This window comes from Bubalus bubalis, chromosome 7 (genome assembly GCF_019923935.1).
Source record: "Bubalus bubalis isolate 160015118507 breed Murrah chromosome 7, NDDB_SH_1, whole genome shotgun sequence".
Lineage (NCBI taxonomy): Eukaryota > Metazoa > Chordata > Mammalia > Artiodactyla > Bovidae > Bubalus > Bubalus bubalis.
In genome coordinates this window covers 90,900,347-90,926,225 of record NC_059163.1, presented here as the reverse complement: position 1 = coordinate 90,926,225, position 25,879 = coordinate 90,900,347, and the positions used below count along the sequence as shown (strand labels likewise).

Here is a 25,879-nt window from a genome sequence, read left to right as displayed (position 1 = left end):
AAAACAGAATGTGTTGGGTGATGACATGTGGTGAGATTAAAGGAGGCTCATGTGATAGAGAGCAACTGCATGCCCAGTGTACGCTGAGGCCACAGGGGATTTACTAAGGTGGGAAGAATAGGTTGAAGAATAGGGGTAGAGTTTGGGGTTGGCCTTTCTTTGAAAATGCTATCAGGCATCCAGGAGACATGTTAAGTGCTCGGTGAGATGCACAGTCCGGACTTTAGGAAAGGCCAGGGCTGGAAATATGGATTTGTGTGGTGCTGGACTGTGGTGGGATTTAAGGAGGACTTGTGAAATAAGGAACTAAACGTTTTCGGGAACTTTGAATACTTAAAGAAACAGAAAAGTGGGACAAGAGCTGTGCGCTCCATTATTTTCCTGTGACAAGTATTATGGCAACGGTTTTTCTGTAACATGTAGCTTCATTTTCTCAAAACTCCAGTTTCCTTTTTAAAAGTGGGAAATGAGGCACAAAAAAGATAGTAAATTGCCCAGGGCCAACCCACAAGCAGGTGCTAGAGTTGGGGTTTGAACTGGGCTTATGGGAATCCAATGTCCTTCCACTTGCTAAACTTGGTACAGTCAATACAACACTCCCAGGCTTCCCTGGTGTCCAGGGGTTAAGAATCCACCTTGCAATGCAAGGGACATGGGTTCAATCCCTAGTCCAGGCAGATCCCACACACTTCGGAGCAACTAAGCCTGTGGGCCACAACTACTGAGCCCACAGCGCTGCACCTACTGAAGCCCTTGCGCCTACAGCATGTGCTCCGCAACAAGATGAGAAGCTACCGCGATGAGGAGCCAGGGCACCGCCATGAAGAGTAGCCCCCACTCGTGGTGACTAGAGAAAGTCCACATGCAGCAAGCAACAAAGACCCACAGTCAAAAAATAAATACATAAATCTTAAAAAAAAAACATACAGCACTCCTGAATGAACAGATTATCCAGGTCTCTTATAAATAAAATAAAATATATACGCTTGACTGAAATATTTATTTGAGAATTATACAGCAAAATTCCAAAATGGCATAAACTTTGTAAAGACCTTTAAAAAATGTCCCATCAAACCGCCTCTATTTTTTTCCTTGAAGAGGTACTAATTATTCAGTATCATTTCAATTAAAATTGAGCTCCTGAGAGAAAAAGAGTAGAGAGAAGAGAGATCATAGTTTTATACATTGTGCTGAGAAATAAGAGACCTTCCTACATGTTGACTAATCCAGTCAAAATAATTGGCCACTTTGGTGTAAACGCCTGGGAACTCTGATTTTCCGCAGTTTTCACCCCAACTCACAACACCCCAAACGTAAGTCACATTGTTGACATCCTGACAGACTAAGGGGCCTCCAGAGTCCCCTTTACAGGCATCAATAGAACCATCGTCTGTACCTGAGGAAGACAAGGGACAAAGAAAATCACACATTTACTTTCATTGTCAAGGCTGTTCTTCCACCAATGCCTGTACTGACACGGACTTTCTTTTTATTTTTTGCAAGTTTTTTGTTTGTAGTTTTTGAACGTGCTGTGTGGCATGTGGGATCTTAGTTCCCTGACCAGGGATTGAACTCCCACCCCCTGCCTTGGAAGCGTGCAGTCTTAACAACTGGACCTCCAGCAAAGTCGCAAACACTGACTTTCTTTCACTTCCCTAACAGGCAATAACGATGGGCTCCCTTACAGAGCAGGCCCAAAGAGTTGTGGAAATGCAGGTTGGAAAATACTGTGTCTTTTATTAATACTCATTCTCCAAGTTTAGCAAGTATTCTCCTGCTTCCTCTACTTTGTGGAAGCATATTTCATAATGAGATGGCAATCTCAAAGTAGCATCAGTGGCTGAGTGGAAAAATAATAGGAGTATCTAGTACTCACTGAATGCTTAATATGTATTAATTGTTCACTGTTTTAATCCTCATCACAACCCTATGAGGGAAAGATCATTAGTATCCATATTTTAAGATGAGATAAGGGCCCAGAGACATTAATGAACCTGTCTAGGGTCACACAGCTAATAAGTGGCAGAGCCTGAACTTGAACCCAGGTAGCCAGACTTCAGAGCTTATCGTCTTAACTGTGCAATCGTGCCTGGGGAGATTGTGTGCTGTTCTCTCCTTTCGTGCTCTGAAATCCTTAGCTCCCTTTTAAGCTGGTGGGGTGGGGGGAGCACAGGGGATGGTCTGTTTACTTCTCACTCTTGTGACTTTCCAAGATTTTCAACGCTGTATCCAAGAAGTTGGGGCTTCCCTGATGGCTCAGCAATAAAGAATCTGCTTGCAGTGCAGGAGATGCAGGAGACTCAGGTTTGATCCCTGGGTTGGGAAGATCCCCTGGAGGAGGGCACGGCAACCCACTCCAGTATTCTTGTGTGGAGAATTCCATGGACAGAGGAGCCTGGCAGGCTATGGTCCAAAATGTCACAAAGAGTTGGATGCGACTGCACAGAGACGCATCCAGGGAGTTACAGGATGTCAATAACTCTGCCTTTTTCTATAACCCAGTGTTTGTAAGTGACTTCAATAAAGTGTGCTAAACGCCCTGCCCTGGCTGGCACCCTGCCTTCGGGTCACCACCAGAAGTAGGAACTGATGTAGCTGTGTTAGGAGGTGGCACTAGCATCCCTGGGACATTGAAGGAGGGAGGGGCAGGGGTCCTGAGAAGCCAAAGGGATTTCTGAGGGGGCAGAGCTGACTTCCAACTGGACGCATTTGAAATGAGACCCTCTGGATTTTTACTTAGAAGTCTAGGCTTTGAGCCTGAATATACCATTGCTTGTCTGTAAGACTTTGTCGTGATGATGTTTAGTTGCTAAGTTGTGTCTGACTCTTTGTGACCCACCCCCCCCCCCTCCCCCCCCCCACGGACTGTAGCCTGCCAGGCTCCTCTGTGCATGGGATTTCCCAAGCAAGAATACTGGGATAGGTTGTCATTTCCTTCTCTAGGGGATCTTCCTGACCCAGGGATCAAATGTGCATCTCCTGCGTCTCCTGCATTGCAGGTGGATTCTTTACCACTGAGCCACCAGGAAGCCCCTATAAGACTTGGGGTAACTTGCATAACTGCCCTGCATCTCACTTTTCTCATGTCTTAAGATCACCAATGTTGCAGGTGAGGAAACTTGCTCAAGGTCACAAAGTAGTAATTGGTAAGAACTGGAATGTAAACCCAGGCAGTCTGGTTCCAGAGTCTGTGCTCTTAATCACCTTGTTGGACTGCTGTATAATGGCTTAGAGAAGATTTTTCCTCTGGGTATTAGATTGCAGGAACTTGAGCTAAGGGAAAGGGACTGAAAGAGTCTGATAATGCAACAGCCAGTGGTGGTTTAGTTGCTAAGTGGTGTCTGACTCTTGGCGACCCCATGGACTGTAGCCTGCCAGGCTCCTCTGTCCAAAGAATTTTTCAGGCAAGAATGCTGGAGTGGGTTGCCATTTCCTTCTCCAGGGGATCTTTATATCCAGAGGCCAAAGGAAAAGCTTGGAGGCCCAGAACAAGGCGGTGACTCAGTGGGGAGGACAAAGGTGTTTGGTAGGGACCATGGAGACATCTCCCAGAAGCCACTTTGTGCTTACCTGCACATTCCATTTCTTTTTCAAAGTAGCGACCTGGGTAGAACTCTGAGCAGTTGTTTATTAGATGAACTTCACCCCACCTAAGTGAATATACTTTTTGGTTATCTAAACAAAGTGAAACAAAGAGGCATTTAGAAGTTACAAATGAGGAATCTAAGTATTTACTTTCATAACTTAGTAAACCTTTAGGAACATAAAGAATATATATACTCTTTAACACAAATGTAAACTTTTGAGATGAACTCACTAGCAAATTTAGTCATACACTGCTCGTATCCCATTTCTATAATTGTCTTTCTAAAAATAGTCAAGAAGCCTTATTGAATATCTCGCCTGGGTACTGTGAGATGGGCTTTCCTGGTGGCTCAGTCAGTAAAGAATCTGCCTGCAATGCAGGAGACCAGGGTTCAATCCCTGAGTTGGGAAGATCCCCTGGAGAAGGAAATGGCAACCCACTCCAGTATTCTTGCCTGGAGAATCCCATGGACAGAGGAGTTTGGAGGGCTATATGGTCCGTGGGGTCACAAAGAGTTGGACATGACTGAGTGACTAAGACACAGTACAGTGTGAAATGAATGGGATAGACTCCTTCTGATCACTGAGTCTAGTGGTGAGGTGGGGTGGGGGTGGGGGGTGGCTAGAAATCTGTGATCAGGGTCTTCTCACATAAATAGTTCCAGTCTTCTTATAGTCCCTTATTTGCTTAAAAGTCCTTGTTAGGGTGAAAACAACTTTTAAATACAAAAACTTAAAATGACAATACACATGATGTAATTGGTATCTATGAGTTTTTGTGTCTGTGAGGAACCCCATCTCCTAAATGATTTGAAAGTGACTGAAAGAGGATTTAGGATTTCCCTTTAAGTCACAGATTTGGGACTTGAACTTGGTTCAAGGAAAGAGAAGGACCAGGAGCTGTTGCTGATTGACAGTCCAGGGAAGATGAGAAAGACCTAAGAACACAGATTCATATACCTCAGGTATAAGCAGTGAATTTTTGTCCCATCTCCCCTCTTCCTTTTTCCCACCCTACAGCAATTTGTATGTGCTCCAGGAGGGCAGGGGCTGGGCCTGACCTTATTCATTCACTGCTGCACCTAGCCTCATGCTGGTACCAAGTAGTTACTTAATAAATATTTATGTAATTAATGCATGAACTCAGTAATTCCATTATACAATAAACATTTTATGCCAAATGACTTGGCTCAATTAATCTATAAATCTCTGTCTCTACCTGGGGACAGAGACCTCTGGTTTACCCTGCAAGGACACCCCCACAGATCCTACCCAGGTTGTTGTGGGCTAATACTCTTCTCTTCTGGGAAACAGAGGGAGAAACGAATGCTTTCTAACACATTCCTCCAACAAATATGGCAAATCAGGAAAGAGTTTCTTTTTTCTCCTTCAAGTCACACTTCACATTAGTCTTTTTTTTTTTCTTTTTAATATTTATTTTTATTTATTTGGCTGGCCCTCCCTGGTGGTTCAGTGGTAAACAATCTACCTGCAGTGCAGGAGACCTGGGTTTGAACTCTGGGTTGGGAAGATCCTCTGGAGAAGGAAATGGCAAGCCACTCCAGTATTCTTGCCTGGGAAATCCCATGGACAGAGGAGTCTGGAGGCTACAGCCCATGGGGGTCACAGAGTTGGGCATGACTTAGCAACTAAAAATCCTTTATTTGGCTGCACTGGGACTTAATTGTGGCATGTGAGTTTTAGTTCTCTGACCAGGGATCGAACCCAGGCTCTCTGCATAGGGAGCTCAGAATCTCAGCTACTAGACCACCAGGGAAGTCCCTCAAGTTAATCTTAAGATGACTGCCTTCTTCAGGATAAGAGCTTTCCAAAGATTAGCAAGTTATTATTTCCCCTAACTCAGGATAAGCCTTCCAAAACTGGGCGCTCTTGTAACACACAAGTGATTTTGAGCCTCCAGAGACTGTTTCCTCCCTGAACTCTTGTTTTGATGCTCTTTGAAGCCTCCCTCACAGTCTGCTCTCTGATGGCATTTCTGTCTGATGGCGCCTCTGCACTGTAAGTCCCTGGAGAGCTGACCTTTGTCATTCCACTTTGTAGCCTTAGCACCTCTTGTTTGTTGGCTATGTCCATGGTTTTCATCGGTGAGATTCTAGCACTTTTAGCATTACTATCTTGCACTCACAGTTAGGGCTCAATAAATGTGATGATTAACAAATAAGCCAACGTATAAGAACAAATCTACTAGCTTATAGAAAATACGTGGAATAGGAGCACATGTTAAACGCTGCATCAAGAATACAATCAGCAAATTTCAAGGTGTGGGAATTCTAAAATAAGAATGACCCAGATTTATTTAAAATAAATACATTTTAAATAAAAGAAAGACATAACTGTTCTAGATTTAAAAGGTTTAAGAAAAATAGCCGCTGAATGCAACATGTAGACTTTGGATCCCAGTGGAAATAATCTGTAAAAATGTTTTGTAAATGATTAAGGCATGCTCAACACAACTGGTTATTGGATGATATTATGGAATTGTTTTTATTAGGCAATGCCAAAGAATGCTCAAACTACCGCACAATTGCACTCATCTCACACGCTAGCAAAATAATGCTCAAAATTCTCCAAGCCAGGCTTCAACGGTATGTGAATCGTGAACTTCCAGATGTTCAAGCTGGTTTTAGAAAAGGCAGAGGAACCAGAGATCAAATTGCCAACATCCGCTAGATCATGGAAAAAGCAAGAGAGTACCAGAAAAACATCTACTTATGTTTTATTGACTATGCCAAAGTCTTTGACTGTGTGGATCACAATAAACTGGAAAATTCTGAAAGAGATGGGAATACCAGACCACCTGACCTGCTTCTTAAGAAATCTGTATGCAAGTCAGGAAGGAACAGTTAGAACTGGACATGGAACAACAGATTCGTTCCAGATAGGAAAAGGAGTACATCAAGGCTGTATATTGTCACCCGGCTTATTTAAATTATATGCAGAGTACATCATGATAAACGCTGGGCTGGATGAAGCACAAGTGGGAATCAAGATTGCCGGGAGAATATCAATAACCTCAGATATGCAGATGACACCACCCTTATGGCAGAAAGTGAAGAACTAAAGAGCCTCTTGATGAAAGTGAAAGAGGAGAGTGAAAAAGTTGGCTTAAAGCTCAACATTCAGGAAACTAAGATCATGGCATCCGGTCCCATTCACTTCATGGCAAATAGATGGAGAAACAGTGGAAACAGTGTCAGACTTTATTTTTGGGGGGCTCCAAAATCACTGCAGATGGTGACTGCAGCCATGATTATTAAAAGATGCTTACTCCTTGGAAGGAAAGTTATGACCAACCTAGACAGCATATTCAAAAGCAGAGACATTACTTTGCCAACAAAGGTCTGTCTAGTCAAGGCTATGGTTTTTCCAGTGGTCATGTATGGATGTGAGAGTTGGACTATCAAGAAAGCTGAGCACCAAAGAATTGATGCTTTTGAACTGTGGTGTTGGAGAAGACTCTTGAGAGTCTCTTGGACTGTAAGGAGATCCAATCAGTCCATCCTAGAGGAAATCAGTCCTGAATGTTCATTGGAAGTGCTGATGTTGAAGCTGAAACTCCAATACATTGGCCATCCGATGTGAAGAGCTGACTTATTTGAAAAGACCCGATGCTGGGAAAGATTGAAGGTGGAAGGAGAAGGGGACAACAGAGGATGAGATGGTTGGATGGCATCACCGACTCAATGGACATGAGTTTGGGCAAACTCCAGGAGTTGGTGATGGACAGGGAGGCCTAGTGTGCTGCAGTCCATGGGGTCGCAAAGAGTCAGACATGACTGAGCGACTAAATTGAACTGAACTGATGAAGGGTTGGTTTTGTTTTTTTAAGTTTTCACCTGGTAAAGATTGCATATTTGTGGGTAAGATTACATGGTGTCTAAGATTTGATCTGATATCCTCCAGGGGAAAAAAAATAAATTCACCATGGGGGAATATGTTGATAAGCTCCTACTGTCATTCAGATCCTTTCTCCACCCTTCAATGCTCCGCCCCCTACCCCGAGGGCTGGAGGGACTGCCTCAACGAGAGTGAACTCGGCCCTGGTTTCCAGCTGTTTTCCGACAAAGGTCTCAGCAAAAGGAGAAGCAGGGAAGGAGAGAGGATAATGAGACTGGGGCTGGCTATAGCCTTCAACCCGAGGTCATTGCTTCTAGCAAGGTAGCTTGCTGTGCCCAAGACTCTCCTTCTGGTAACTTCTTCACCTTATACCTTCAGATCTAGGAAAGGTCTCAGTTCTGGGACTGTTTGACCTGGATTCCTGCACAGCCCTTGTGGTTCCCCAACCTCTCACCCACTTTGTTATTAACTCCTTTATAAATAAACTTTCCTATTATCCTATTGTGCTTGTGATTGATTCAGGGAGCTAAAACAAGAATGGGGAATGTTGGTAACTGAAAACTGCATGGTGAAAAGCAGGTTTATTATACTTTTATCTCTACTTTTGTGATCACATATAAATGTACACAATAAAAGTTTTTTAAAAAGAAAACAGGGAATTCCTTTGTGGTCCAGTCGTTAGGACTCTCACTGCTGAGGGCCCAGATTCAACCCCTGTTCGGGACACTAAGATCTGGTAAGCCATGCAGTGCAGCCAAAATAAAATAAAATGTTGGTATTTTAAAAAAGAACAAATAAAAGAACATAATACTCTCTGGATAAATTAATTACTAATAAAATTTTAGCATTTTCTAAGTCTTGGGTATTCAAACATACTACAAATTCAGGTTCATTTCTATGCATATTTTACACTTTTCTCATGGCTCAGCTGGTAAAGAATCTGCCTGCAATGTGGGAGACCTGGGTTCAATCCCTGGGTTGGGAAGATCCCCTAGAGAAGGGAACGGCTACCCACTCCAGTATTCTGGCCTGGAGAATTCCATGGACTGAATAGTCCATGTGGTCGCAAAGAGTCGAACACAACTGAGTAACTTTCACTTTATACTTTTCAATATGGCATTTATAAAGAGTGTGTTGCAATAGGAGTCTGTTAGGCAAATGCAGTGAAGCTATTTACGAAGAAAGTTTAAGAGATCGGAAGGAAGCTAAATTTCTAGGCTGACTTCAAGATGAGGGGACAAGTACTGTCTAAATTAATTCTAATCTGTCTCTAATTTAGTAGGTCCTTCTAATAAGGTGAAGTCACTCAGTCGTGTCCGACTTTTTGCGACCCGACAGACTGTAGCCTACCAGGCTCTTCCATCCATGGGATTTCCCAAGCAAGAATACTAGAGTGGGTTGCTATTTCCTTCTCCAGTGCATCTTCCCGACCCAGGGATTGAACCCAGGTCTCCTGCATTGTAGGCAGATGATTTACCGTCTGAGCCACCAGGGAAGTCTCTTCTAATAATTTGCCCCTAAGCAAAGTAGATCTCTTATTCATATGAATGTTGACCTCAAGTCATCTTAGAAGCTCAAAGGATAAATTCTTTATGTTATCTTTCTCTTTGTGGGATGTTGGGGTGTGAGGCTCGGAGAACGGGGGAGGGCAGAGGAGAGAGGGGAAGGCTGTGGGATCACTGACTCGGCACATACTGTGACAATACCTTTGAAAAACATTTTATCTTTCATTCATGTCATTCCAAGCAATCCCCAAAGTTCATGCTATATGTCCCCTGTCACTCTGCTTTTTTCTTGGTGAATGGTTACCCCTCAATGGATGTTTCACTATCGCAGAGTATAGGTATCCTTGAAACTCTGGGTCAGGATCAGTTACATAATTCGCAGAGCCAAATTAAATTTAATTTTAAAAATTAAACATGTGAGGTGGGGCCGCTGCAAACATGACTGAGAATCTCATGAGGGTGACAACAGAGTAGTACAGGAAGCACAAGGCCCTTCGGTGCCCAGAGCTTGGGGTGCTGGGCCACCACGCAGGGCCTCTTGCCTGTGAGGGGCCCTGGCTGGACACTCACTTTTCTGGATTTGATGCACTGTTTCTCTCTGAACCCTGGGAGATTAGCTCCTATGCATTTCTCTTCCTATTCATTTTTCAACCCCCGCATTCTGATGAACAAACTGTAAAACATACCTTTATCTCGCCCCCAGCCAGAAATAATGCACTTATCATTAGGTTGAAATAGGTACGGAGACCAGGGAACACAGGCAGGGATGGATTTACTCAACACACATTCTTTTTCGTTTGGGCGCTTTTTCATTTCAATCAAAGCTATGTCGTTTTGGTAGGTAGTTCCATTGTAGTTTTCATGGATAATAATTCGATTCACCGAGTGAACAACCGTCTGAAAGCCAGGTCTTAACCAGTCTGTAAATGATGTCCATATTTGGTAACGATGCATTCTGCTGATTCTGTAACAGATAGGAAAGGCGGAAAATATATTGAGTTGGGATGGGGGGAAGCAAGTATAAATTGGACTTCTGATGCTTCATCTTTAAATTCTCCCCTTTTAAGGAGCTTTTTCATTTTCCCAGATTTTTTAAATCCTCGCTGCCATGAAGCATTGCAATGAAATTGTCTTAGGACAGAATTAAAGTCAGTGGATAAATGTAGAAAGGAATAGTTCATCTACCTGCTAAATATTAGGGACATAAAGGTCTCACTACTTACCAGAGATGCCAACAGTAGAATGAGTTGGCTACCTCTGAAGTAAGAGTGTGGGAATTGAGGATATTTAAGCAGAAACCAGAGAGCATCTAGCCAGGAACGTGCTTGAGGAAGTGGGGAGTCAGAGCACAGGATCCTAGAGGTTCCTGGGGTGAAGACCTGGGAATCATCATTGTAACCTTTAAAACTGACTTCATCCTAACTTTGCGTTGTATTATTTGCTCAAGAACCTTTACTGGGTCTTATTCATCTACAGACAGATACCTGAGTTGAGTATTGTCTCTGGAACACAGTAGCTGTTTCAAAATTTGGTTGAAATGGTGAATTGGTTAAATATCGCCTGTCCTCACGCCTCCCTCCATTTTCTTACCAATTTTCCTTTTGTGGTTTCCAGCAAATTTGGCATCTACTATCACTTTCTTGGGCTTCCCAGGTAGCTCAGCTGGAAAAGAATCTGCCTGCAATGCAGGAGACCCTGGTTTGATTCCTGTCGGGAAGCTCGCCTGGAGAATGGATAGGTACCCACTCCAGTATTCTTGGGGTTCCCTGGTGGCTCAGACAGTAAAGAATCCGCCTACAATGCGTTAGACCAGGGTTTGATCCCTGGGTTGGGAAGAGCCCCTGGAGGAGGGCATGGCCACTCGAGTATTCTTGCCTGGAGAATGTCTGTGGACAGAGGAGCCTGGTGGGCCACAGTCCATTGGGCTCAAAGAGTCAGACATGACTCAACAACTAAGCACAGCACAGCTTACGTCACTTTCTCAGGGAAACACCTTACCATTCAACAGTGGTGTCCTAGGAGCTAATGAGGCGTTTAGGATGTTTTTATTTACACTCAGTGTTCTAAGAATGCTGTGCTTCATATTAATTTTGGTTATATTTCAGGATCAGAGGTCCTGAATATTGTTCAAAGGTTAACTGTTCATCCATTCAATTTACTTAATAAATATTTAATGTGCCGAGTGAATGTGGGCAAGCCAATTAGGAAGCAGATGGTACAATCCAGGAGAGAGGTGGGAGCATGGTAATAGTGGAGATAAAAAGAGACTTTGAGAATCAAATAACTGGCAATTAAAAACACCATCTGGAAGAAATTGTAGTACATATACACAATGGAATGTTACTTAGCCATAAAAAGAAACACATTTGAGTCAGTTCTAGTGAGGTGGATAAACCTAGAGCCTGTTATGCAGAGTGAAGTAAGTCAGAAAGAGAAAAACAAATATTGTATATGAGCACATATATATGGAATTTAGAAAAATGGTACTGATGAACTTATTTGCAGGGCAGGAATAGAGACTCAGACATAGAGAACAGACTTACAGACACAATGAGGGAAGGAGAGGGTGGGACGGATTGAAAGAGTAGCATTGAAATATACACACCAGCATGTGTAAAACAGCCAGCCAGTGGGAAGCCGCAATGTGGTGCAAGGAGCTCATCCTGGCGCCCTGTGCCAACCTAGAAGGGTGGGATGGGGTGAGAGGGAAGCTCAAGAGGGAGGGAGCGTATGTGTACCTATGGTTGACTCATGCTGATGTATGGCAGAAACCAATATAACATTGCAAAGCAATTCTCCTCCAATTAAAAATGTAAAAAAAATTTTAAATGACATCTGGAGTTGGTGATACATAGCTGAGCTGTGTGGTAGGGTTGAGGGAACGAAATGCAATCATTTCTAGATTTCTGCCTTGTATAGCTAGATGAATGGTGTTGCCATCTGCTGGGATAGGGAACAGTAGGTCAGGACAATATTTGGGGGAAGGGGCAAACCATGAGTTCAGTCTTATTATTTTTTATATTTAATTTCTTGGCCACAGTGTGGGGCAGGTGGGATCTTAGTTCCCCGACCAGGGATCAAACTGCTATCCCCCTGCATTGGAAGTACGGAGTCTTAACCACTGGATCACTAGGGAAGTCTTGGAGCTCAGTCTTAGACCTTTTGAATTTGATGTACTAATACTTCTATACAGCCAAGATAGTGTACTATAGGGTCAGGGTTGGAGACGTCTAGACTGGAGATATCACTGTGTCAGCATGCGGTGGTATTTTAAAGTACAGATAACTTTAGAAAGAAGAAGAGAAGAGGAAGCCAGGATACACATCAAGGAACTTCAGTATTTCACTTGAGCCATAAGGCTCAGTCACTGGAGGAGGAAGCTGCAAAGAAGGCAGAGAAGGTGTGGCCAGAGAGGTAGGTAGAAAACCAGAAGGGCATTGTGTTACAGAAGCCAAGGGAAAAGGGTCGTTCAGAAGGAAGAAACAAGATTTGGTGCTTTGCTCCAATCCATGAGGATTTTTATGTGTGTCATTCAACAGATTTCCTGTCCCTCTGAAGTTTGGGTCACCTGCAGAGTTTCTAAACAGGACTTATCTAAGTTACTGTCACATATGCTGACCTTGGTTTTACCCTGGCTCTGCTACAGACTGGGCTTCCCAGGTGGTGCTGTGGAGAAGAATCTGCCTGCCAACGCAGGAGATACAAGACCCTTGGGTTCGATCCCGGAGCCAGGAAGATCCCATAGAGTAGGAAATGGTAACCCACTCCAGTATTCTTGCCTGGAGAACCCCATGGTCAGAGGAGCCTGGTGGGCTACAGTGAGGTGGCTACAGTTATGGTGTGAAAGAGAGCTGGACAGGACTGAAGCAACTTAGCAGACACGCAAGCTCTGCTGCAGACCTGTAGTGTTTGTTGTTTTGGCCAAGTTAAAACTTCTAGTTTCAGTCCGCCTATCTAGAAAATGGGAGGAATAATATTTGCCTCTCAAGAATGTTAAGAATGTTAAAACAAAAATAACATCTATGAAAGCTCTGGGCACAGTATCGGGTCTGTAAGAGGTACTCCATACATGGTGTTTTTTCAATCATTCTTAAGGTCAGAACTGAAGCCAGAATTCCGAACTTTGTCCTTGACCCTTGCAAATGAGCCAAGTGAAACAACTCGGTGCCTACAGGCTTGATCCGCCCTTGCCAGCTGAGGTCAACACCTTGGTCTGTGGGGAACATACTGGGTTCTGAGCAACTGGCCTCTGGACTCCTGATCGTGAACATCCGAGAAGGTGTTTAGTGGACAACAGAGTAGAACTTGGTGATTTTTCTTACATAGGTTTTTATTTATTATTTGACTTTATCACAACCTCTATTACTTAATTTCATTGTTTCAGAAATCAGGAATCTACTGGGGAGGGTTTTTTTTTAATTTTTACCTGACACAATGGGCAGCAGTCAGAATCCAACAGCCACCGATGTAAATTCCTCCACAGTAGATTTTGTCTCCTTCCTTGATTGCTATCTGCCACGGGAATTCTCCCTGTAAAGACACTCATGTGGTCACTGCCATCCTGCCAGACAGCTGGCTTGAAGATTTCCATCGCAAGGTTCTTAGTCTCTAATAATTACCATCCCTCCCCCTCACTTTTTTTTCCCCCCGCAAACTTGGGCGGCTCCTGGGAAATGACATTATAACTTTTTGTGCCGGTTTACCATTTTTGCTGGCTTGCCTCCTACGACTCGTTTCCTTCGAATGTGCATGTTGTTTTTAACTCCACAGGATAGTTTAGGCAAAAATGACTTTGTAAATTTTCTTTCTTTAAGAAAAGAAGAGATTGTATCATTATGATTTTTGAAACCATTACCTTCTGGGCAAACTTCTTGATTATCTATGCCACATAAACAGCAGAGTCACATCTAATATGAAGCAGCCCAGATTCATTAGTGAGTTGTTTTGGATGCTATTCACCTTGTTTAAAAATTCTGGCTTCATATTAAAAATTAAGCTTAAAGTTGGCTTGATTCTCTGAAGTTCTACCGAAAGGTGGACTTGTGGCCGAAGGAGGTTGCCTGAGGGGTCACTCACTGACCAGCCTCTGGCAGAGAAGAGAAGCCACACGCCCAGACATTATTACTGTAACAGTTTGAGATGGGGTGACAGCTCTGGATGAGGTTCACAAGCAGAACTCCACAGTCTACTTTCATAGTTCTTACTTTCTAGAGACTGTTTAGGTGGGACTCTTCAGTAATATTAATATTAACATTAATGATGTTAATGTAGAGTTCTTTCTATGTGCCAGATCCCATACTAAATACTTTGTATATGGTTTGTATCACTTAATCATCGTATTAACACTGAGAGGTAACATGCCAGGAACCCCTGGACAATCCAGGATCAGGAGGCTGGGAGGGGACCGTGTTTTTTGCCACTTAACGTGTGATGGTGTTTCCTTCCTCAGTCAGCACTCAGACACAGCACACGTCACTGGGAGGCATGCTAGAGTCAGGCTTAAGACATGAATTTGCAAGGGAATTCATGACAAAGGAAGAAAGTAAAAGTATAAGATGCTCTTCTTATTATCTCGCTCTATTTTATCATGTCATGAAAATTTTTGTAAACTTGCTTCTTAGTCCCAAATGAGAAAGGAAAATTAATATCACTGTCAATTACTTTGAGCACATAAGAAACAGGTAGGTCCTCAGGGGAGAGAAGTTGTGAACGAATGTGGATAAAAGATTTTGGGGGCATCCCATCCAGCCTAAGAACTGGGTTAGGGGAAGATGTGATGATAAATTTTAAATTTCTGCTTGTACCTTTAAGAAGGGAGACCCCCCCCCATCTATTGAGGACTGTCAAATCAGCTTGGATTGAACCTGAAAATTAATTTATTACCCTGAGTAGAAAATAAAGGGCCTTTGTTGGAAATCCCTCTGACTGATATCTGCAGCGTTGAGATCTAAATCTTCCACTCATTGCCTGATTTTTAAAAAATTGCTGATGAACTCTGGGGCCTGGCAATCAGAAGGGAGTCTTACATGGGCTTCAGTTTTCAATCCTCCTAAAATAGGGAGATATTTCACTCCCAATTTGTATTTGAGCTTGTTACTAACCTAAGGTCACACAGCTAACAAATAACTAAGTCAGGAATTAATATGTCAGTTTGACTCAAAAATTCCTATCAGTTACTGTCTTCCCAGGAACTTAATACTTTGTTTAAATTTGGCTCTCAGTATAGACTTGGCCAAAAAACAGATCTTTACAGATTTCCTGTTATCATGGTTTAAAATATTGCAAAAGAATCTATTATTTTTGTACTTAAAATGTAAGTCCTGGGTCACAAATCTGGTTGGCTTTGACAAAACTGATCTGACAAAGCTCATAGCAAATAGAAAAATTGTATGTAGAACTAGACTATTTTTTTCCATTTCAAAATAAGCCATATATATTAACCCGTTTTAAAAGTAGTTCTCAAGAAGTATTTAAGCTTGTTTTTCTTAAAAATGATAAGAAAAGTAGTAATGGTTTTTTCTGTTTAAATTGAAATCAAAGGAAATTAGTACTTGAATCAATTACATTGCATATATGCATATATACTCACATACACGCACATGACATTAAAATGCAAATTTGACCAGCGAAGCACTAGTAAAAAAGAATAATGTTAACTTACCTGCATCCATATCAGCAGTCAACATTTCTGCTGCTTCTATAATCAAACAAAAGTTCTAATGTTTAAGTTATGTTTATAGTAAAAATTAAATCATTAAAAACATTTAAACTTTGATAATAATTTTCCGTCTGAACTCTGTCCTACCTTTAAAAAGGACAATACGAAATAATCTTATTTCCTTTCTGTAGATAGGTAATTGTGAAGGCTCAAGACAGTGACCAAAAGAGTCCTGAGCTGACATTAAAAAGGGTCTTCGCATTTTGTATATAATAAGGTATCTCTTAACAGGGGTCATGCAATAATTCATCAGTTTCAGTATCTAGCAGGGTTATTATTAGTCATCTGGGATGCAGAAGTCACAAGTTAAACAAAAACAAGAACAGATTTGCTCATTTTCTTTCTTAGACTTCGGCTTGAAGTTATACAGGATGATTCCATCTTCACTCTGCTGTCCTGAAACATTTCATTTGTGAACAGAATCATGATTTCTTTGACCTGAGCATCCAAAGGTGAATTCCCATAAAAGGTTGCTCTGTCTTGGATGAGGTTACAGCCCAGAGAGGCAATGTTACTTTGTTGCAGCTGTCCTGGGCATTATTACTGTATTTCCCACATTTTGGGGAGGGGAAGACTTACATGTATCTGTTACACTACACATCTAGGTTATTTTCTGCTCAGAGCTTTTACAAAAGCAGTAAGATAAACCAAAGAGAAGACTTCATATTAAATGCTCAACAAAGGGCGATGGGGAAAGTCCAGTATAGCTGAGATATACTGGATATTACAAGACAAGCAGAAAGCTCCAAAGCACAGATCATAAGAAAAACAATCAATGACTTTGATTAAATAAAGATTTTAAAATTTAAAGATTAAAGACTTGTATTCAACAAAGCTCACGATGGCCAAAGTTAATAGGTGGGTGACAGAATGGAAGAAGGTATTTGCATGTCTAAAACGGAAAATGGATTAATATCTAGAATGCTAGAAGAAAGAAGACTGCGGCCCCAATATGAAATGAGGCAAAAGATGGGAATTGGCAAAAGGATAGACGAAAAGGAAGAGGAAACTCAAAAGGCTAGTATGCATGTGAAAAGATACCCAGAATCATTGGTTATGCCAAAAGTTCAAATAAATAAGCAATGCCCTATCACTTGAGAGTATGAGACCAGGAAAATTAGAAAGCTGGATAGTACTAAATGTTAGTGGAGCAGAGGCAAGCCCTTGGGGGTATTGGTGGAGGTGAGCAGCTTTGCCACAGAATATGTAGGCACCAGTTTGTCAAATGACTCTAACAATTTCTGGCCCAGCTCGATGCCTCAGAGAAATCTCCCACACATCCTTAAGGAGAGGATATTCATCGCTGCATGTGAGTGTGGGCTGAGAGTCCAGTACTGAGCAGGTAGAGAGTAACTTGTGAAAGGTGAATACCACATAGTGTTTCATTATGTGGCAGTTAGAAGCAACAGATTAGACAGAAACATCACAACATGGACAGGTCTTAAAAATGCAATACTTTGTGAAAAGATAAAAAGGAAATAGAGGATACACAACACCATACCCTGTGAATTACAAATGTACCCTCACAAGAGAACAACCGACACTGGATAGGAATGTATACGAACAAAAAGCCACACATGTTAAATCACATTACAGTGGTTGCTATGGGGAATGAGCGAGTCTAAGGTACAGGAGTGATGGAGAATCGGTGAAGCAAGAGAGGGGCCTTGCCTGAACCAGAGATGACTGTGTACTGCTCATCTCTGGTGAGGAGTCGTCACTGGGCTGAGGAGTGTCACTAACTCATCACTTTGCACCTGAAGTCTGAAACTAGAAAGGAAGGAAGGGCAAGAGGGAGGGAAGGGGGAAAGCAATTAAGACGAGGAAACAAGCAAGTATCAAAATGAAAGAAAAAGGACAGCAGCAGCCTTGGAGGGCAAAATGACAAGAGGGAGGGAATACAAAGAAACAGTGGAAATTAGCCATTTAGAACGGGGTGATCTTGGCTATATAAAAGTCACTCAGGAATCCTGAGAAACCCTGAGGAGGACCAAAAGCCTCTGGCGGTCATTTTAGATGAATAACGAAGAAAAGGATGACTCTAAAGAGCTGGAAGATTTGGGGATGTCTGTTACAAAAGTAAATAAGAAAATATCTAAGGTGAAAAGATGTTATCTTTCCTCTGAAGACAGTTTCTTCAGCAGTTGCCTTGGTTTTGAGGAGAAAGGAAAGGAAGAGAAGGCTATCTGGCAGAGGTGCAATGTGCAGAGAAGGCGCTTGGAAGGCTGTAAGCAGGGAGTGTGAGAAGGGGTTTACCCCACTGCGGGACAAGGCCTCTGTGCCTAAGCAAATGGTCAAACTGGTCATATATATCATCCTCGGTTAATGGTTACCTTCAAATATAACAATATAACATATAAGCAGTGCTTGTGTTTTGTTTCAATTCTGCAACATCCCAAGACTTTAATAAAATTTTTACTTTGAGCTACAAGTAAAGGGCATGAAAAAAACCCCCAAAAATTTACAACAGGAAAGCATCATTTTTACGTGAAAAGAAAAATACACACCATTTCAAGCTAGGACCCTTTATTCTTCTTTTCAGTTCTACAATATAAATTTTCTATGATAAAACTATCTTTACCTTTAATTTCAGGGTGTTCAGTTCCTAAAAACAAAAGAAAAAAACTCACTGTAGCAAAGAGATCATTTTCACTTAAATTAAATGTACACTAATCATCAATTTTCAGTACAGAATAATAACTTAACATTTATAAAAAGATAAAAGGGGCCCACACTATGCCACTTTTTGTAGCAAATACTTTGATTTTTAATAGTGCCTAACAAATGTTTCCTCTTGCATTTAAACACACACCAACTTTACCACAGCAAGGAAATCATTTTCACTTGAGTTTAAAAGAGATTCATATGTTAGATATATTTGAATACATACCTAACAGCAGATTTATTATATAGTTAGACAAAAAATTTGTCTGGAAGTTCACAGTTCACGTATTGCTGAAGCCCGGCTTGGAGAATTTTAAGCATTACTTTACTAGCATGTGAGATGAGTGCAATTGTGCGATAGTTTGAGCATTCCAGATGTTCAAGTTGGTTTTAGAAAAGGCAGAGGAACCAGAGATCAAATTGCCATCTGCTGGATCATCGAAAAAGCAAGAGAGTTCCAGAAAAACATCTATTTCTGCTTTATTGACTATGCCAAAGCCTTTGACTGTGTGGATCACAATAAACTGTGGAAAATTCTGATAGAGATGGGCATACCAGACCACCTGACCTGCCTTTGAGAAACCTGTATTCAGGTCAGGAAGCAACAGTTAGAACTGGACATGGAACAACAGACTGGTTCCAAATAGGAAAAGGAGTACGTCAAGGCTGTATGTTGTCACCCTGCTTATTTAACTTATATGCAGGGCACATCATGAGAAATGCTGGGCTTGAAGAAGCACAAGCTGGAATGAAGATTGCTGGGAGAAATATCAATAACCTCAGATATGCAGATGACACCACCCTTATGGCAGAAAGTGACGAGGAACTAAAAAGCCTCTTGTTGAAAGTGAAAGAGGAGAGTGAAAAAGTTGGCTTAAAGCTCAACAATCAGAAAACGAAGATCATGGCATCTGGTCCCATCACTTCATGGCAGATAGATGGGCAAACAGTGGAAACAGTGGCTGACTTTATTTTTCAGGGCTTCAAAATCACTACAGATGGTAACTGCAGCCATGATTATTAAAAGACACTTACTCCTTGGAAGAAAAGTATGACCAACCTAGACAGCATATTAAAAAGCAGAGACATTACTTTGCCAACAGAGGTCTGTCTAGTCAAGGCTATGGTTTTTCCAGGGGTCATGTATGGATGTGAGAGTTGGACTGTGAAGAAAGCTGAGCGCCGAAGAATTGATGCTTTTGAACTGTGGTGTTGGAGAAGACTCTTGAGAGTCTCTTGGACTACAAGGAGATCCAACCAGTCCATCCTAAAGGAGATCAGTCCTGGGTGTTCATTGGAAGGACTGATGTTGAAGCTGGAAACTCCAATACTTTGGCCACCTGATGCAACGAGCTGACTCATTGGAAAAGACCCTGATGCTGGGAAAGATTGAGGGCAGGAGGAGACGAGGACAACAGAGGATGAGATGGTTGGATGGCATCATCGACTCAATGGATATGGGTTTGGGTGGACTCCAGGAGTTGCTGTTGCACAGGGAGGCCTGGCGTGTTGTGGTTCATGGGGTCGCAAAGAGTTGGACATGACTGAGCAACTGAACTGAACTGAACTTGAGCATTCTTTGGCATTGCCTTTCTTTGGGATTGGAATGAAAACTGACCTTTTCCAGTCCTGTGGCCACTGCTGAGTTTTCTAAATTTGCTGGCATATTGAGTGCAGGACTTTCACAGCGTCATCTTCCAGGATTTGAAATAGCTCAACTGGAATTCCATCACCTCCACTGGCTTTGTTTGTAGTGACGCTTCCTAAGGCCCACTTGACTTCACATTCCAGGATCTGGCTCTAGGTCAGTGATCACACCATCGTGATGATCTGGGTCATGAAGATCTTTTTTGTACACTTTTTCTGTGTATTCTTGCCACCTCTTCTTTATATCTTCTACTTCTGTTAGGTCCATACTATTTCTGTCCTTTATCGAGCCCATCTTTGCATGAAATGTTCCCTTGGTATCTCTAATTTTCTTGAAGAGATCTCTAGTCTTTCCCATTCTATTGTTTTCCTCTCTTTCTTTGCATTGATCTCTGAGGAAGGCTTTCTTATCTCTCCTTGCTATTCTTCGGAACTCTGCATTCAAATGGGTATATCTTTCCTTTCCTCCTTTGCTTTTCCCTTCCCTTCTTTTCACAGCTATTTGTAAAAACTCCTCAGACAGCCATTTTGCTTTTTTGCATTTCTTTTCCATGGGGATGGTCTTGATCCCTGTCTCCTGTACAATGTCACGAACCTTCATCCGTAGTTCATCGGGCACTCTATCTATCAGATCTAGTCCCTTAAATCTATTTCTCACTTCTACCGTACAATCATAAGGGATTTGATTTAGGTCATACCTGAATGGTCTAGTGGTTTTCTCCACTTTCTTCAACTTCAGTCTGAATTTGGCAATAAGGAGTTCATGATCCAAGCCACAGTCAGCTCCCAGTCTTGTTTTTGCTGACTGTTAGAGCTTCTCCATCTTTGGCTGCAAAGAATATAATCAACCTGATTTCGGCGTTGACCATCTGGCGATGTCCGTGTGTAGAGTATTCTCTTGTGTTGTTGGAAGAGGGTGTTTGCTATAACCAGTGCGTTCGTTCTCTTGGCAGAACTCTATTAGCCTTTGCCCTGCTTCGTTCTGTACTCCAAGGCCAAATTTGCCTGTTACTCCAGGTGTTTCTTGACTTCCTACTTTTGCATTCTAGTCCCCTATAATGAAAAGGACATCTTTTTTGGGTATTAGTTCTAGAAGGTCTTGTAGGTCTTCATAGAACTGTTCAACTTCAGCTTCTTCAGCATTACTGGTTGGGGCATAGACTTGGATTACTATGATATTGAATGGTTTGCCTTGGAAACGAACAGAGATCATTCTGTCATTTTTTGAGACTGCATCCAAGTACTGCATTTTGGAGTCTTTTGTTGACTATGATGGCTACTCCATTTCTTCTAAGGGATTCTTGCCCACAGTAGTAGATATAATGGTCATCTGAGTTAAATTCACCCATTCCGGTCCATCTTAGTTCACTGATTCCTAGAATGTCAATGTTCACTCTTGTCATCTCCTGTTTGACCACTTCCAATTTGCCTTGATTCATGGACCTAACATCCAGGTTTCTATGCACTTTAAAGAAGGCACTTTACTGGGGGCGTTTGGAATGTAAAAATAGTTAGCCTCTGTTTTAAAGGCATGTACTATTGAAAAGGGAAGGTAAGACAGGTATAAAACACTACAATAAACCATTAACAGTAACGCAGTGGTGTCCTGACACAGACACGACCACTATACAAGAGGCTGTTGTGTCACTTCCCAGCTTGTGTAAAGTGACATCACGTCAGTGGCTTGAAATCATCCATGGTGGGAATAATTTACACCATAGAAATTAGCAAAAGCTGCAAATTAGGGAGTCCCTCTCCCTCTTCAAAGCCCACTGTTAAACATTTACCAGCACACCACCAGATTCGCTCCATGTAAGTCAGGTGGATGCAAGGACCCGCACACACTCCTCCAGCAGCCTTGCCTATCTTTGAGGAAGGGAGCTCCATCCTTTCCGTTCTTAAGCCAAAATCCCTGGAGTCATCCTTGACTGCTCATTTGTTCTCACACCCCCATCCAATCCATAAGCAAATCATTCTGACTCTAGTTTTAAAGTATATCCAGAATCGGACTGCTTCTCATCATTTCCATTCCTACCAGCTTATCCTAGTCACTGTCATCTTCCCTGGATTACTCAGTAGCTTCATCCCTGGTCTCCCTGCTTCTCCCCTCACCCTCATACAGCCTATTCCCCACGCAGCAGCCAGAGTAATCTTGATTTAAAAATGTAACTCAGATCATGCTATTCCTCTGCTTAGAGTCCCCATTTCATTCCTTAACAGATGTCCCTAGATCTTCCCTGATCACCCCAACCAAGCACCTCTCCAACCTCTCCTATTGCCTGTTTTTTTTTTTAATTTATTTATTTGGCTGCCCTGGGTCTCAGTTGCAGCACAAGGGAACTTTTAGTTGTGGCATGTGAACTCTTAGTTGGGGCATGTGGGGTCTGAGTTCCCTGGCCAGGAATTGAACCTGGGACCCTTGCATTGGGACTGTGGAGTCTTAGCCACTGGACCCCCAGGGAAGTCCCCTCCTGCTTGTCTCTTAATCTCTCACTATGCACAGGTGGAACTCCTGCCACATAAGCCTCCTTGCTGACTGTCCCATACTGGAATGTTCCTATCTTAGCAGAACCACACTGGTTGTTGCCTCTGCCTAGAACACTCTTCTGCAGACGTCTGCATAGCTGGATCATCATTTCCTTCAGTTCTTTACCTAAAAACAAAAGTGAGTGAGCCTTCCCAAGCCACCTTATCTACACTTCCAGAATTTATCCCCCCTTTTATATCTTCCTTTCCTGCTTTTTTAGAAAAAGTACTTATTATTTTACTAGATATTTTTACTTATTTTTCTTTATTGTTTCTCTTCCTCCACTAGAATATAAGATCTATGAAGGCACAGGTATTTTGAAATGTTATTTACAGTGGTAACCCCAGCGTCTTAGAATAGGATTCAGCACACACAGTAAGAACTCAATAAATATCCATTGAGTAGATGAATAAATATATTAACTTAGGAAGATTTTTCCTCCAGAATGCATTAATGGGAGAATGAGGTCAGTCTGGGTGGGATGCATTAGGTTCCGTTCAGTTTAGTCGCTCAGTCATGTCCAACTCTTTGCGACCCCGTGGACTGCAGCATGCATTAGGTACCTAGTAAATATTCCCCACCTTTGGAGGTTTTCCAGTGAGCACTAAAAAACAAAGAGCACCTGCTCACTGCTGTGAAATTTAGTAAGCAAAAGGAAGGCATTAAATAAAACTTTGCCTTTCACTAATGAACTGCATTTCATGGAAACAAAATAGTTCTTCTCTACAAGATTCCAGTTCATAAATGCAGAAGGAATGTTGAATTAGAAATTGCCATTTTTTAAAAGAAGAGAGGAGGGATAAATTAGGAGTTTGGGATTAATAAACATAGACACAAACACACCCCCCAACACACAATGGATAACCAACAAAGATCTACTGTATAGCATAGGAAAATATATTCAATATATTGTAATAACCTCTAAGAGAAAAGAATCTGGAAGAGAACATATATATATATATATATATATATATATATATATATATGGATATCACTATGAAGTGAAGTGAAGTGTCCCTCAGTCGTGTCCAACTCTTTGCAACCCCATAGATTATAGCTTGCCAGGCTCCTCTGTCCATGGAATTCTCCAGGCCAGAATACTGGAGGGGGTAGCTGTTCCCTTCTCCAGCAGATCTTCCCAACCCAGGGATCAAACATTGCAGTTTCAATTCTTTATCACTGGAGCTACCAGAGAAGCCCACACCTAAAACTAACACAATATTGTAAGTTGATTATACTTCAGTAAAAACTTTAGAAAAAGAAATTGCCATTTTACAGTCCCTATTGACAAATTGGATCTAGGCAATAATTACAAAGTCTGCTAAAACCCCTGGGTCAAATAATAATAATAAAACATAACCACAAAACTTTAAATTACCTTCACAACCAACTTCATCTTCTCCCGTGATACAGTCCAGCTCACCATTGCACTTATACTGCTTTGGAATACAAACACCCGATTTACAGAGAAAACCTTCACCTCGGCAGTCTGTGCAAACACAAATAGAAGAGGGGATATTTTTTTCATTCTTAAGATGCAATAAGATGGGATCTTAAGTCAATGGGAAAGCTGCTTCTGTTTTCTTAGAAGAAAGCACTTCTTTCTTCTAAGTTTAAAGGCTGGGTGCATCTCTACCTTTACAGCACAGCTCATCACTCTTGTCTACACAGTCATTGACACCATCACAGGCCTTCTTCTGAGGAATGCGCTTCCCATTCACACATTGAAAGGAGTCCTTTTTTGGAGGAGCTGTAAAGTAGAATTGTCGTGTGAAATTTATTTAGGAAGTTGTGGATGACATCTTTATCACATGTTTGGAATAATGGGGGCATGAAGATAAATTCAGGCACAGATAAAAAGTGATATAAAATGCACGAGTGGTAGAATTACCATAATATATTAATAGGGAAAATAAATGCCAAAGCTGGCTTATGGAGGCCCTTTGCTAATCTCTGAAAGCCAGCATTTATTGTGGAGGCTTCTTCTGAGACTGGGGAAGGGCATCGGGGAATCCGGAGTCCTTGCAAACACTGGTGCTCACGCACTCCTTTCATGCTGACCCAGCCCCACCCCGAGGCTTACTTGGGCGGTGCCATTTACATTTTGATGGCTCTTTTTTTTAGCACCAAAAAGGATATGATCTTTAACACTATATATATAGCTAAAATATTCCAACGTCAGGATGAAGGAGAAAAGCGGCAGTGATTGTCTCAAGCATAGATGCGATCACTTAACCATTTTAAAGGAATATGTAATCAGCTGGACTCCTCAAAGGAGATGCTGAGTTTCTTCTAATATTTACTTGTGTTTGCTACATCAATTTTAATCCATATGTTCAAAGAATCAAAGGGGAATCAAACAACTTTACTTCCCATGTAGGAAGTAAAGGCTAGAAGGATATTTGAATGGAAAAAAGGTACAATAGGGGAAAAGCGCTAATTTGGGCTCTAAAACCCAAAATGTGATTTTGTCATTGTGTGTGATTGGCAACAGGATATCTGTAATTTGTTTGTTTACTCCAGACTTGGTGTGAAATAAACAGTCTCTAAGGAAGGGAAAATATTGGGCAAGTACTCCACTAACCTGCACTCTCTGTGTAACACACCACGCCAGCCAACCCCTCTGAATTGTGTACTCCCTTAGTGAAAGTACATTCAGCCAAACTGGTCTCTAATCCTCGACAACGCACATGCAGACATTCAGCAGAATTTAGATCAGGATCTCTTCTATAAGTATCAAGAGCACCCCTGCAAATCAAACAAATGAAATGTTAAAGTAGAATAATTAGTGCTTTGTGTTTATAATTCTACTGGAGGAGGTGAGGGACTAATTTCCTTTTATTTTCTATGTATGGGTGATAGGTTAGGCAAGATGCTTACAATCTCTGAGCTTCCATATCTTCCCCAGTAACAAGGAATATAACTCCCTCACTGAGTTTTGTAAAGATAAACAAAAACAGTCAATTTAAACTGACTAGAAAAGTTCAAAATACGACAAGCAACCAAAAATATTGGTTTCTCCTCCTCTGTTTCTTGTTGAGAAGAAGTGCCTCTTTGATCAAACATTCCTGATTTCTTTCCAACCTGGGATGTGTCATCCTTGGCCTCTCCACCGGGTAACTCCTCTTTTCTCCAGAAAAGGGAGAAGATTAATTTAATCAGGAAATATTGGAAATAAAAAGCAGGCCAGGTCAACCCTGCTCTTCCATTCTCCCCCTGCCCCATGCTGAGTCTTACCTGGTTGGCCCCATGGTTACCTGGGATCAGGGAGGTTGAGTTAGTTTAATTCTAACAGTTGCCTTAATTCTCTACTTCTATGCTAAGCTATGACCTCAATTCAGTCTTGACAGTGTTAAGTGGTATTTTGACATCTAT

At 41.8% G+C, this 25,879-nt stretch overlaps 1 protein-coding gene across 1 annotated transcript in view; it reads right to left on the bottom strand.

Annotated features, from left to right (window-relative positions):
- Nucleotides 1-981: 981 nt before the first annotated feature.
- CFI (complement factor I) overlaps nucleotides 982-25,879 on the bottom strand; it is a 49,689-nt gene continuing 24,791 nt past the window's right edge. The window contains exons 6-15 of the mRNA XM_006052208.4: nucleotides 25,089-25,252; nucleotides 24,141-24,254; nucleotides 23,883-23,993; nucleotides 18,248-18,271; nucleotides 15,610-15,645; nucleotides 13,652-13,755; nucleotides 13,375-13,478; nucleotides 9,635-9,912; nucleotides 3,571-3,675; nucleotides 982-1,396 (exon numbers count right to left, since the gene is read on the bottom strand). Coding sequence (XP_006052270.1) covers nucleotides 1,179-1,396; nucleotides 3,571-3,675; nucleotides 9,635-9,912; nucleotides 13,375-13,478; nucleotides 13,652-13,755; nucleotides 15,610-15,645; nucleotides 18,248-18,271; nucleotides 23,883-23,993; nucleotides 24,141-24,254; nucleotides 25,089-25,252 — 1,258 coding nt within the window. The 3' untranslated portion in view covers nucleotides 982-1,178. The remainder of the gene's footprint in view (nucleotides 1,397-3,570; nucleotides 3,676-9,634; nucleotides 9,913-13,374; nucleotides 13,479-13,651; nucleotides 13,756-15,609; nucleotides 15,646-18,247; nucleotides 18,272-23,882; nucleotides 23,994-24,140; nucleotides 24,255-25,088; nucleotides 25,253-25,879) is intronic.